The sequence below is a fragment of the Aedes albopictus genome, chromosome 3, assembly GCF_035046485.1.
Source record: "Aedes albopictus strain Foshan chromosome 3, AalbF5, whole genome shotgun sequence".
Lineage (NCBI taxonomy): Eukaryota > Metazoa > Arthropoda > Insecta > Diptera > Culicidae > Aedes > Aedes albopictus.
In genome coordinates this window covers 55,472,626-55,487,009 of record NC_085138.1, presented here as the reverse complement: position 1 = coordinate 55,487,009, position 14,384 = coordinate 55,472,626, and the positions used below count along the sequence as shown (strand labels likewise).

Sequence of the window (14,384 nt, the reverse complement as noted above, 5' to 3'; positions counted from 1 at the left end):
AACATCAATGAAATTGATCGATATCAATTAAAAAATCCAGTCAAACACATTGGTTTTGTGTTATAAAATCAAAAATAATTTGTGGGGTTATTATTTTTTAACTTTTTTACCACAATTGTTAGTGAAATAGAGTGAAATAAGCAAAGCATTATAATTTACGAAATCTTTACCAAGCGGTCCGCCAGCACTGCTGTTGCAGCAAACATAAACAGTGGGAGAGCGTACCAAAATAATTCGATCATTTCTTGCTTGTTACATAAAAAATCTAACATTTTTCGTGACATTTGGATATGTTTCCTTGTTATTCATTGAAGTAGAGTAGTTTACTGCTTGAGTTGCTTTCAAATGATTCATATTCTCGAAATGTTTACATTGGAGGTACCGAGACAAAGAGGTGCTATTTTTGTTTGTTTATGGAATTGGTATAGAAAGGCTACACAACTACTATCGTGCTTGATGACTGTTTGGAATAAGAATCAAATAAGAAGAGCAAAATTTGAGCTGACACGCTAAGGGGCCTTAAGGGATTTCTAAAGCAATTCCGTCGGTGAGTTCTCCTAGAATTCCTTCGGGGATACCTCCTGCAATTCGTTCGGGGATTTCTCTTGGAATCCCTTCGAGGATTCTTCCTATAGCTTCTTCCTAGATTCCTCCTGGAATTCCATCGGAAATTTCTCATGAGGATTCCTCACGGAATATTTTCGGAGTTTCTTCTTGAAAACCCTTCGAGTATTCCGCTTCGAAATCCTTCGGAGATTCTTCTCGGAATTTCTTCAGTTCCTGTAGGTTCCGTTCCAGGGTGTCTACTCAATTATGAAAATGAAATTCCCTGATATTTCCAGGATTTTTCCCGGTTTTTGAAGAAAATTCCAGGTTTAACAAATCGACTAAACTTAACATGTTTTCAAATTTCTAGAAATTCGTGGAAACTCAACTTTTTGGGAAATTTCTAGTTCCAACTATAATGACATTTAAGGAGAACATTCCACCAGCATTTAGGACAGAAGCATGAGATGATGGAATTTCTGATGGAATTCTTAACACAATCTTGGCGATACTTTAGGAGAATTTCCTGCATAATTTGTTTAAAATTTTGTTCATGAATTTATGAAGGAATTTTGCAAAGAAAACAACAAGAAGTTACACTATATTTTTGTATAAGGTAAGCTTGGCAGTTCCAGCAAAAAATCTTTCGAGTGGTTCCTGTGCAAACTTTCTTAAATATTGTCGGACATTTTAAGAATTGCAGCTAACGCTTTTAAACAAATCCTCAAAGAAACACTTCACGGATATCTTCAGTTATTGCGCACGTTATTGGAATCGCTCAAGTTTCTGATACATGTATCCTTTTAAAGTCTATTTAGCATCTATTGCATAAGAATGCTCACGAAGAAAAATGATTTATCCACTTAAAAAAATGTTATGAAAAATGTTAGTTTTTCATGACCGTCTTCAAGCATACGGGGCAGAATGGACACCCTCATGGGGCAATATGGACACCATGAGACTTTTACGAATTTCGTACATTATTTACACCTATAAAGTCATTTCATTACAAAGCAACTATTATGGATGAATAATACGCCGAAGTAGTTCATTTTTGTTCAGTTAATTTAAATTCAAGCTGTTTTGGATAAAGCTTCGTTTTTGTCGGCATGTACAGCTGTGCCTAGAACAACTATTTTCGACTGCTGTCGTTTTTTGACCAATTTGTTTCACCCTATGTCTACTATAGTGAACATTTAACCGAAAATATACTGAAATCGAAGAATTTGGTTGGTTTGTGATTTAGGTTATATTTTTCCGAAGACTACTTTATCAAGAAGACATGCAACTCTGTTATTTTCTCATACTAACGGCAAGCGTCACCGACGGCACCGCCGCCTGGTGAGATAAGGTGGTACCTTTGTGTAAAAGAGTAAGGGTGTATTGGTGCGAGTATGAAAATTTACACACACTATCATGAATAGTGCCACCTTCATCCGGAGTGGCGCTGCTAGCAGTGACTCCCGATTTTAACCAGTGCTGCAAGTCTTCTTGATAATGTGGTCTTCGATTTTTCCCTTGCCGCTTCTTTCAAAAAGGTGAGTGTTCATTTTGCCCCGGCTGCAGAAGATATTTCCAAACTTAATTTTTGATATAATAAAGAAGAAAATAAAAACAAGTTAAGCATGTAAATACAGCAAAACTACTTGCATGTGTTCTAGAAATATCAGGTTTTAATCGACCGACAATAAATTAATCACTAAATCTTATTTTAGATGGTGTGAAAATTATAATTTCCATGCACAAAAAACGGAGGACGCAACTTTTTCGTGTAAAATCAAGTGTAATTTTAATTTCGAATGTTTCTTTCCTGAAACTACGTTTTAGACAAATGGACTATATTCTCCATTCATTAAAAGTTCAAAAAAGTTCGCATATTTCAAAATATTGAGGGTGTCCATTCTGCCCCGGGTGTCCATATTGCCCCGCCTACCCCTATGTATTTTTCAGGAATTTCGCTAGATTCTTCTCTCTAGCGATTCCTCCTTTTATAGAAATTGCTAGCAACAATGATAGATATGTTTATAAGACTTCAGTCAGAAAATCCTTTAGAGTTTCAAAAGAATTGACTTCAAATGATACTGCCAGTTACACTTGAAAATTTAAAAAATATCCACATAAATGCAACTAGAGGAATTTCTTAATTCCTTCAGAATATTTTAATTCTTTTCTCCACAACAAATTTGAACGATTACTTTACTTCAAAACATCGTTTTACCAAAAGTATACGAACACACATTGTTACAGATGGACTACATTCAAAAGTAATAGAAAAAATTGTAATTCAATAGTTCTGGTTGTCAATAGTTTCACTCTCTAAACAAGTAATTGACAATTGGAATATACTAATGAGTTGGTAATCATGTTCCAAAACTATTGCATTATGTCCATCGAATATAGTTTCTCTCGAGTTCGTTAAAATATGTGGAGCTCAGAAACAACTATGGGAAAGTGAGAGAGTTGAACATTCTTTCAAACATTTTTAAGAATCATTTATGAGTTGTTCTAAAAACGTTTCAGAAATGGTTAGAAAAATATTTAAAAATTCTTCCAGAAGTCATCTAGTTAACATTAACAATAGTTAGTTAACAATTAACATCGAACCCGCCAGAAGCTCCAATTGTTCAATAATATTCTGCAGGAGTTTCAGGAACTACGCTCAAAATGTATCTTTAAGTTCCTTCAGGTATTTTCCAACAGCTACAGGCGATTGTGAATTTGTTAGGCAAACCTCAATAAAATCTGCAAGACAGTTAGCTCATTCACATGAAAAAAAAGAAAAATAGCTTAATCAACTTAAGTCACTAAGCCAATATTTAACGCTGCAATAGATTGAAAGATTTGAGAATTCAAAATTCTAACAATAAAAGCATGTCGACTCAGTTTTCTGAAATAGGTAAAACATAAAATAGGAGAGTGCTGTGAAAAAAGTACTGATAAATAATATTTAACGTGCGGGTAGTTAATAGCGGCGCAGCAGAAATTTTCATTCGCTTTGAGGCATTTCTAACTGAAAATTTGGATTAAAATGATAAACACAGAAATTCCCTGATGATCACCAGAATTCCCTGAGAATTCCAGGATTTTTCCAGGTCGAGTACAATTCCCTGATAATTCCAGGTTTTCCAGGTTTTTCCAGGTAGTAGACACCCTGCGTTCCTTCGGTTCCCCCTAGTATTCCTGTAGGGATTTCTCCTGTGCACACAATACGCGACGCGACACAAGACAACACTTATCGTTCTTACAATCGTCAAGAAAAGATTTTAAAAAAATTACTTTTTGTCGACCGGTTTCGGACGAGATCTAGCCCATCTTCATTCTTGATTTTTTTGTGGGATCCCCGTGAAAAGCATCAGCAGAAATCGGCAAAAGTACAGGAACTTTGGAAGATTCTCAAGGAACAATCCAGTGAAGAAGCTAAATCTTGGAAAAATGCCATGGGATTCGCAAGAATCTCCGGATTCAAAAAAAATAATACCAAGAAAAATGGATTGGAAAGTACGGAAGGAATCCTGCGGGATATTTCTAAAGAAGTTCCAGAGAAAACCCCTGTCTGAATTTCTGGGAAACATTCATAACATAACATAACTACCAGATTCATATCAACAATGAAGTATACTTTGTGGACTCTACTTCTGAGCAGATGTAGAAGCAGTAAAGTTTACTACTTGTTATTCATACCAAACTCCTCCTATGTTTTAATTTTTTTAGAAGTAAAATTCCCCTGAGTATTCCATGTTTTTCCCTGTTAACTAAAATTCCCTAAGGTTTCCCAGTTTTTCAGGTAGTAGACACCCTGGGTGATACTCAAAAATCACTAAGACATTTTAACATAACTAAAAAACAAACGCAAAGAAAAGTTCGGATTCAAGTAATGTAGACGTCAAATTATTCTTATTCTTCCATGCTATGTTTTACTACTTTGTTTTTATTAATAATCACTTTGCTGTATGCGTTTCAATATAATACCTAAATGAGTGATGGTTTCTCTTGCTAGATTGAATATGATCTTTATACCCTTTTTCAGTGTGTCTAACAATAACGCGCCTTCTTCATTCAGTTCCCCCCCGATATTACTTGTTCAGTTAGTTTGTTCAGAACTTCCACTTGTATGGTTCTAACTTCGATTTTATGATAATATACCGCAAAGTATCAATTTCTTACAGATTTTTAATTGGATCTGGTATTAGCTCTGTTAAAACTACTTCATATCGATAAATTTTAACCTTTTTATGACTGATCTCTTGTTTTCACATGTTTGTAAAGATCATTCCTTTGTTTTAGCTTGTTTTACTGCTTGTATCTACTAACACGACTTTTGTAAACTATTTTTAGAGCTTTCTTTCTATAAATTTTCTTTACCATTTGATAGTGAGATGATATAGTGTTATAACAAGGTGCTTTCTTTTGTGTGTTGTAATTGAAATCTGTTTCTTATCTTTAGAGGCTCAATATCTGTGTTTTAGAGACAACATATGCGTGGGTGTGCTCATATAGAAACTACATCTCTATTATCGGATAGGAGAAACAATCAGGTATGTACAAATTTCGTTTTGTTTTCGTAGAGGTCGAAAAAAGAATAGTAGCAAAACGTTAGCGGTGAATCAGCAGGCGACTAGATGTTACGGATTAATCGATGGCTTGCTGTTTGTTTTAGGAATCTGTTCAATCGAAATCGTGATGATAAAATACTATGATTCATGTTGTTCCTCTTTTTAACTTAACAATAGAAGCATCCTGCCAGAAAAGGAATCTTCAACAACGATTCGAATTTGAAAACAGGGGAATAATATTTATATGTTTAAAAATCAATATAGGATCAAACAACTACCAGGTTATGAATCATAGTTATCGAACCAATGAAGTATTAAAGCTAGTCGTTTTCATTTTCAGTAGTTTCTAAACTGGGAGTTATGCAATTTGGAGTGAAGCGCTCTAAAATACTATTGCATGCCTGGTGCCTGATAATTTTTATTGTAATTTCAATACTTCCAAATGGTGGAATGATAAAGTAGACAAATTTTGCAGCAAAGAGGAAAGTTTACAATGTGAACTCTATAACTCGGTTTCATGCCAGTCGCATTTGATGTGGAAATAACAATCCAACCAATATTCAACATGAGATTTATCGTGAGTTACAAACTATTCAAAAATCGAAATAAACTAAGTATCGGATAAATGCATTCGAGAACGGTTTGCTGCAGAATACGATTATCGCATCCGACACCAGTGGTGTTGCAGATTCGAAAATTTCGAGTGATTGTTACTTTGACAAACGATTCAATTATGCAGACTGTTGTAACCGGGTTATGATGTTCGATTTCTCTTAAAATGCAATTAAACTGCGTGTTAGGCAGAACATGTCGATGGAAGGAATAATTGGAACTAAACTAAGTACCATCAACTCAAGAGAAGGGTGGGCATTTGATTACACATAGGGATTCAAACGTACGTCAATAAAATTTCGAATATCTTACACGAACTAATAATCACAAGTATCTTAACTAAAACGAACTAATATGCATACTTTTTGATTGATAAAATCACATATACTTTGCTTGTTAGGACGCAAATATTACAAAATAGTTAATGTTAGTAACACTAAGCAAAACCTTTCGGATGTTTGAAAATTATACTTTTTCTGAAAAAGTTTTGGCAATAATACGTCGACTGTTTACTGCACCAACTTAGAATATACTCAAATCAATATTGGAGCAACGGAAAATGGCGCCAGTTTTATTCACTATTTTGTGACGTCCTGCACTAGATCAATGTTCTTGTTTTGTCAATAGGACCTTTCAATACCAATAAATTATAATAGGAGATATATAATTTGTCTAATTGCTATGCTATGCTGCTCCTCTGTCTTACTCGAATGGAGCTATACTATCGAATACCTGTCAAGTAAATTACTCTCCGGTATCATCCCAGGATCGTTCTTCCATTATCCTATCGAAACAATCGGCCAAAAACGCGTGCTGCAAATGAAATGAATGGAAAAAGTAATTCAACATTTCAATTCACAACCATCTTTCACTATACTCACATATGGCGTAAAGACCTTCACCCATCGCGGCGGTTTGTCAGATCTACTGTATTGGAAGCAAAATGCCATCGATTCCTCGTCGCTTTCCCAGCGGGAAATGGTGTTCCATTGCAATTCCACGGTTTGTGCCTCGAGGGCACCATCCTCCCGGCAGGCGTGCAGCCGGAAGCTCTTCATACCGACAGCCGGCACAACGTGGCCTTCCTTGCGGCTGTCGCAAGCACAATGCGGGAACACGATGTCTCCGTAGCCGGGCAGGGTTCTCGCCAGGGACAAATATTCGTCGGCCTTCTTCGAGTCCTGCAGTGCTTTCAGCTCGTAGAGACGGCCTTCGGCCCGGATGTTACCCCGGTTCACTTCGTCCACGGCCTGGAATGATGAAATTGAGATGAAACAGATATAAGCGGTTTTAATTCATTATCATTGCCAATCATAAATTTCATAACGTCCACTGCAACCGCCATTCTTGCCCGGCAAATATCCACACAAGACAATTCTGACTCACCTGGTAGAAGATGTACTTGGCAGCTTGCTCCCCGGTGGGCAGTGTCATTTCCCGCTCGATGGAAAATAACCATCGGCGGACACATAGGCAGGTGCTCGATGCCGTACTGTAGTTCTGAACGTACAACTGATGGGGTATCTCGTGCGGTTGGAGCTTTCGCTCGAAGTTGTACTCGACAATCTCAAACAGGTAGAAATATTGCTGCGTGTACGAGGTCAAACTTGCTCGTTGTACCAATTGTTCCCAGACGAGCTGCGCGTTGGCCGATTTACGTACCGACACGGTCACAACGTTGTGGTCCGGTAGCATAATCTTGATGTCCACCGGGGAGGCCGCGATATCGTCCTCCGAATCGGTGAGAAATTCCTGCACCGCATCGCTCTCGGCAATGACCCGCACGGCACACACCTTTTCCAGATATTGCTCCAAACCGCGCCGCCGTGCGTCCAGTTGCTGCTCGCTGAGCTGGAATGGCCACTTGCCGGGCAGTTTGGGGAAATTGAAGCCCGTGAACTCCTTTTTCAGTACTTGGTGTAGATTGGAGAATTCTCTGTACCGTCGGGAGCACAGCTGCCTCCCGGCCATGTGGATGTTGAACACCACAAAGCGCTCACTGCCCCGGTGGATGATATTGTAGTCGGGAATGCTAATCGGTAGGCTGCGTTTTTCCGAGTAGTCTATGTAGGAATATCCTCCAGGATCATCGGTAGGTTCGAGACGCTCTGCTTCCTAAAAATGGACAACGGAGAATATTGAGAATTAAGAAGAGAAGCGAGAAATTAGAATGTTTAATCTACGATATTGCAATGTAATAAAGGGTGCGGAACCACGAGGGCAGGTTGTCCTATTTTGGGCACCGGTTGACTTGGATTATTACCTTGTTGAAAAGTCTAAGAAACAATTAAAATTGATAAAAATTTGGAGGAATTCCTGGAGGAATCCCCGGAGGAATTCCTGGAGGAATCCCCGGAGGTATTCCTGGAGGAATCCCCGGAGGAATTCCTGGAGGAATCCCCGGAGGAATTCCTGGAGGAATCCCCGGAGGAATTCCTGGAGGAATCCCCGGAGGAATTCCTGGAGGGATCCCCGGAGGAATTCCTGGAGGAATTCCTGGAGGAATTCCTGGAGGAATCCCCGGAGGAATTCCTGGAGGAATCCCCGGAGGAATTCCTGGAGGAATCCCCGGAGGAATTCCTGGAGGAATCCCCGGAGGAATTCCTGGAGGAATCCCCGGAGGAATTCCTGGAGGAATCCCCGAAGGAATTCCTGAAGGAATCCCCGGAGGAATTCCTGGAGGAATCTCCGGAGGAATTCCTGGAGGAATCTCCGGAGGAATTCCTGGAGGAATCTCCGGAGGAATTCCTGGAGGAATCTCCGGAGGAATTCCTGGAGGAATCTCCGGAGGAATTCCTGGAGGAATCTCCGGAGGAATTCCTGGAGGAATCTCCGGAGGAATTCCTGGAGGAATCTCCGGAGGAATTCCTGGAGGAATCTCCGGAGGAATTCCTGGAGGAATCTCCGGAGGAATTCCTGGAGGAATCTCCGGAGGAATTCCTGGAGGAATCTCCGGAGGAATTCCTGGAGGAATCTCCGGAGGAATTCCTGGAGGAATCCCCGGAGGAATTCCTGGAGGAATCCCCGGAGGAATTCCTGGAGGAATCCCCGGAGGAATTCCTGGAGGAATCCCCGGAGGAATTCCTGGAGGAGTCCCCGGAGGAATTCCAGGAGGAATCCCCAGATGAATTCCAGGAGGAATCCCCAGAGGAATTCCAGGAGGAATCCCCAGAGGAATTCCTGGAGGAATCTCCGGAGGAATTCCTGGAATAATCCCCGGAGGAATTCCTTGAGAAATCCCCGGATAAATTCTTGGAGGAATCCCCGGATGAATTCCTGGAGGAATCCCCGGATGAATTCCTGGAGGAATCCCCAGAGGATTCCACCGAAGTAATTCCACCAGTGATTCCTCCAGGAATTCCTCCGGTGATTCCTCCAGGATTTCCTCTGGTGATCCCTCCAGGAATTCTTCCGGTGATTCCTCCGGGCATTCCTCTAGGAAATCATCCGGAAATTCCTCCAATAATTCATTCGGGGATTCCTCAAGGAATTCCTCCGGGGATTGCTCCAGGAATTCCTCCGGAGATTCCTCCAGGAATCCCTCCGGTTATACCTCCAGGAATTCTTCCGAGGATTCCTCCAGCAAATCCTCCAAGGATTCCTCCAGCAATTCCGGCAGGGATTTCTCCAGGAATTCGTTCAGCGATTCCTCTAGGAATTCCTCTGAGGAGTCCTCCAGGAATTCTTCCGGTGATTCCTCCGGGCATTCCTCTAGCAAATCATCCGGAAATTCCTCCAATAATTCATTCGGGGATTGCTCAAGGAATTCCTCCGGGGATTGCTCCAGGAATTCCTCCGGGGATTCCTCCAGGAATCCCTCCGGTTATACCTCCAGGAATTCTTCCGAGGATTCCTCCAGCAAATCCTCCAAGGATTCTCCAGCAATTCCGGCAGGGATTTCTCCAGGAATTCGTTCAGCGATTCCTCTAGGACAGGGGTTTTCAGACATTTCGGCTCGCGGTACACTTTTTGGAAATAAATCACTCCACGGTGCACATGTTCATTATTGTTAAAAAAAACACAATTCTAAATTCGACAAAAAACTGTCGAAATTTTCATAGTAATTCCAAGGTGCATACACTCGTCATTAGTGTTCCCCACCAATTATGACATGACACTGTCTTACGTTTTTTCATAACTTATCGGAGCATAGTGGAGTGACACAGTTATTCGACTTAGAATATTTCTTGCTCACAATGTTTCTGGAAACTTCCAGACAAGATCTTTATAAATACTGAATGAACTTGAGCCGAATTAGTGGTGTTTTGTTTTTAAGAACCTTGGTGAAGTCCTTCCAAGACTACTGAATTATTTCTAGCAGTAGCGTCTCGTAACCTCTCTTTTTACCTCTTAAACGGAGAATTCAGGATCTGAATCAAATTTAAAATGCACGGAAACGACAGTTTTCGTTAGTTTCTACAAACTACGAGGTAATTTGATGACAAAATTCAAGAATTTACGTTCGTTGGACAGGTAGGTTTGAGGTTAGGAAATCGCCACCAGAAAATTTTTGATAGACGTTTTTCCAAGATTTTTATTGGTTTTCTGAAAAATTTCTAGCAAGGTAATTGCCAGCTTTATTTTCAGAAGTTTGGCATATATTGACAATATTTTTGAGAAATTCCTTCCAGGCACTCTTGTCAATTCAGTAGGAGTTGTGTGCTCACCTGATTTCGAGATCAATGATAGATTCCTTCTTTGGTATTAAGCAAAGCCACAGAAATATTAGTAAGATTTCTTCTGAGTTTTTTTTAGCGCATTCATTGAAGATACATTGCAGATGCCTTAGAGGGTAAGTACTTGTGAACATCCATTTCGAGTTCTTGGAAATATATGGTATTTACTAGGATAGTTTTGGCAGACTTGTTCCATGAATCTCCGCGAATATCTGAGACGGTTTTTGCTAGATTCAAGATTAACTCGCCGGCTGGAATAATGGAAATATTACTCTCAATCCTTTGCAGCACCTTACAATAGTTCAGTTGTTCTAATTAAGTCGAATTATTTTTCATGAAATAGGTAATGAATTTAAATTTAATCATAAACATGAACTTTTCTTAAGTGTTGCGGTGCACTTGTCATGGATTTGCAGTGCACCAAGTGCACCGCGGTGCACGATCTGAAAACCGCTGCTCTAGGAATTCCTCTGAGGAGTCCTCCAGGAATTCCTCTGAGGATGCCTCCAGATATTCCTCCAGGGATTCCTCCAGGAGTTCCACCTGTAGGAATCGGAACAGGATTTTTCTGAGGAATCCTTGGGAAAAAACTTGACGAGTCAGGGGAATAGCTGGAAAAATCCTAGTAGAATTTCCAGAGGAATGCAGAAGAAATTTTAGAGTAATCTCAACAGGAATTTCAAGAAGATTCTAAGCAGGAACCCCAGCAGAAATTCATGGAGGATTCCCCGGAGGAATTCCTGGAGGAATCCCCGGAGGAATTCCTGGAGGAATCCCCGGAGGAATTTTGGAGGAATCTCCGGAGGAATTGCTGGAGGAATCCCCGGAGGAATTCCTGGAGGAATCTCCGGAGGAATTGCTGGAGGAATCCCCGGAGGAATTCCTGGAGGAATCCCCGGAGGAATTCCTGGAGGAATCCCCGGAGGAATTCCTGGAGGAATCCCCGGAGGAATTCCTGGAGGAATCCCCGGAGGAATTCCTGGAGGAATCCCCGGAGGAATTCCTGGAGGAATCCCCGGAGGAATTCCTGGAGGAATCCCCGGAGGAATTCCTGGAGGAATCCCCAGAGGAATTCCTGGAGGAATCCCCGGAGGAATTCCTGGAGGAATCCCCGGAGGAATTCCTGGAGGAATCCCCGGAGGAATTCCTGGAGGAATCCCCGGAGGAATTCCTGGAGGAATCCCCGGAGGAATTCCTGGAGGAATCCCCGGAGGAATTCCTGGAGGAATCCCCGAAGGAACTCCTGGAGGAATCCCCGGAGGAACTCCTGGAGGAATCCCCGGAGGAACTCTTGGAGGAATGCCCGGAGGAACTCCTGGAGGAATCCTCGGAGGAACTCCTGAAGGAATCCCCGGAGGAACTCCTGGAGGAATCCCCGGAGGAACTCCTGGAGGAATCCCCGGAGGAACTCCTGGAGGAATCCCCGGAGGAACTCCTGGAGGAACCCCCGGAGGAACTCCTGGAGGAATCCCCGGAGGAACTCCTGGAGGAATCCCCGGAGGAACTCCTGGAGGAATCCCCGGAGGAACTCCTGGAGGAATCCCCGGAGGAACTCCGGAGGAATCCCCGGAGGAACTCCTGGAGGAATCCCCGGAGGAACTCCTGGAGGAATCCCCGGAGGAACTCCTGGAGGAATCCCCGGAGGAACTCCTGGAGGAATCCCCGGAGGAACTCCTGCAGGAATCCCCGGAGGAACTCCTGGAGGAATCCCCGGAGGAACTCCTGGAGGAATCCCCGGAGGAACTCCTGGAGGAATCCCCGGAGGAACTCCTGGAGGAATCCCCGGAGGAACTCCTGGAGGAATCCCCGGAGGAACTCCTGGAGGAATCCCCGGAGGAACTCCTGGAGGAATCCCCGGAGGAACTCCTGGAGGAATCCCCGGAGGAACTCCTGGAGGAATCCCCGGAGGAACTCCTGGAGGAATCCCCGGAGGAACTCCTGGAGGAATCCCCGGAGGAACTCCTGGAGGAATCCCCGGAGGAACTCCTGGAGGAATCCCCGGAGGAACTCCTGGAGGAATCCCCGGAGGAACTCCTGGAGGAATCCCCGGAGGAACTCCTGGAGGAATCCCCGGAGGAACTCCTGGAGGAATCCCCGGAGGAACTCCTGGAGGAATCCCCGGAGGAACTCCTGGAGGAATCCCCGGAGGAACTCCTGGAGGAATCCCCGGAGGAACTCCTGGAGGAATCCCCGGAGGAACTCCTGGAGGAATCCCCGGAGGAACTCCTGGAGGAATCCCCGGAGGAACTCCTGGAGGAATCCCCGGAGGAACTCCTGGAGGAATCCCCGGAGGAACTCCTGGAGGAATCCCCGGAGGAACTCCTGGAGGAATCCCCGGAGGAACTCCTGCAGGAATCCCCGGAGGAACTCCTGGAGGAATCCCCGGAGGAACTCCTGGAGGAATCCCCGGAGGAACTCCTGGAGGAATCCCCGGAGGAACTCCTGGAGGAATCCCCGGAGGAACTCCTGGAGGAATCCCCGGAGGAACTCCTGGAGGAATCCCCGGAGGAACTCCTGGAGGAATCCCCGGAGGAACTCCTGGAGGAATCCCCGGAGGAACTCCTGGAGGAATCCCCGGAGGAACTCCTGGAGGAATCCGCGGAGGAACTCCTGGAGGAATCCCCGGAGGAACTCCTGGAGGAATCCCCGGAGGAACTCCTGGAGGAATCCCCGGAGGAACTCCTGGAGGAATCCCCGGAGGAACTCCTGGAGGAATCCCCGGAGGAACTCCTGGAGGAATCCCCGGAGGAACTCCTGGAGGAATCCCCGGAGGAACTCCTGGAGGAATCCCCGGAGGAACTCCTGGAGGAATCCCCGGAGGAACTCCTGGAGGAATCCCTGGAGGAACTCCTGGAGGGATTCCTGGAGAAATCCCGGCAGGATTCCTCCGGGGATTCCTCCAGGAGTTCCACCGGGGATTCCTCCTAGAGAAATCAATTGACGAATCGTTGGTGGAAGCGCTAGAAAAATTCTCGGAAGAATTCCCGATGGAATACACGGATCAGTTCTTCGAAGAATTCTCAGATAAATCCAGATGAAATCTTCGGAGGAATTCCGAAGAAAATCCGGGAGCAATTCCCGGAGGGACTACGAGAGCAGTCACTGGAACAATTCCGGGGGAAGTCCCGAATGAATTACTAGAGCTATGAGGTAGAAATTCCTGGAAAACAAATGGTGGAATATCGGGAAAAATGCCGGGGGGAATCCAACTCGGAATTGCTTGAGAATTCAAACAGGAATTGCTAGAGGAGCACTAGTCCTGTAGGAATCAGAACAGGATTTTCCAGAGAAATCCTTGGGGAAAAGGACTTGCTGAGTCAGGAGGGAAAGCTGGAAAAAATCCTAGTAGAATTTCCAGAGGAATGCAGCAGAAATTTTGGAGGAAACTCAACAGGAATTTCAAGAAGAGTCTAAGCAGGAATCCCAGCGGAACTTCATGGATAAATTATAATGATTTCATTATTAGTGAGGCTTCCAGCCACAAACTAGTTCACCTCCGATCCTACAAAAATCGCAGCAGGAATTCTTCGAGAAATCTTAGCAGAAACTTCAGAAGAATGTATGCAAATTACTAGAGGAATTGTCCTTCATTTTCATTTTCATTTTGCAGCAGTTGGTGGGGCAATAAGAGCGCAAGTCAATCCAATGCCGAAGATACAGGAGGGGTAATGGCCGTAATAGTCCGTGCGGACCACATGAACACCATCGGAAGGGTAATGGTATAGGTTGGGGAAAGGTATTGGACTAGACTTGAGACACAATAATGCAAATACAGTAAAAAGTGTGAAATTGGTTTCTGTAGTAAGGTTCATGTTGTATGTTAGGTCCTTGTCAATTTGTCAGATAGTGGCCTTAGATTCCCAAACTTAAGTAGCGTTACTGTTTTGCCCCATATCAAATATGTAGTCTCTACTCTATTGAAGTGTTATATTAAGTTGTTATGTTCAAGGGCGTAGCCAGAGGGGGGCAGGGGGGGGCCGTGGCCCCCCCCTGGCCG

General features: G+C 43.4%; 1 protein-coding gene across 2 annotated transcripts in view; it reads right to left on the bottom strand.

The window, feature by feature from the left end:
• Positions 1 to 4,434: 4,434 nt before the first annotated feature.
• The window catches only part of LOC115254171 (sorting nexin-27), a 55,464-nt gene continuing 45,514 nt past the window's right edge, over positions 4,435 to 14,384 (bottom strand). For both annotated transcript variants that reach the window (XM_029872738.2, XM_029872739.2), the window contains exons 3-5: positions 7,098 to 7,826; positions 6,593 to 6,961; positions 4,435 to 6,524 (exon numbers count right to left, since the gene is read on the bottom strand). In XM_029872738.2, coding sequence (XP_029728598.1) covers positions 6,456 to 6,524; positions 6,593 to 6,961; positions 7,098 to 7,826 — 1,167 coding nt within the window. In that variant the 3' untranslated portion in view covers positions 4,435 to 6,455. The remainder of the gene's footprint in view (positions 6,525 to 6,592; positions 6,962 to 7,097; positions 7,827 to 14,384) is intronic.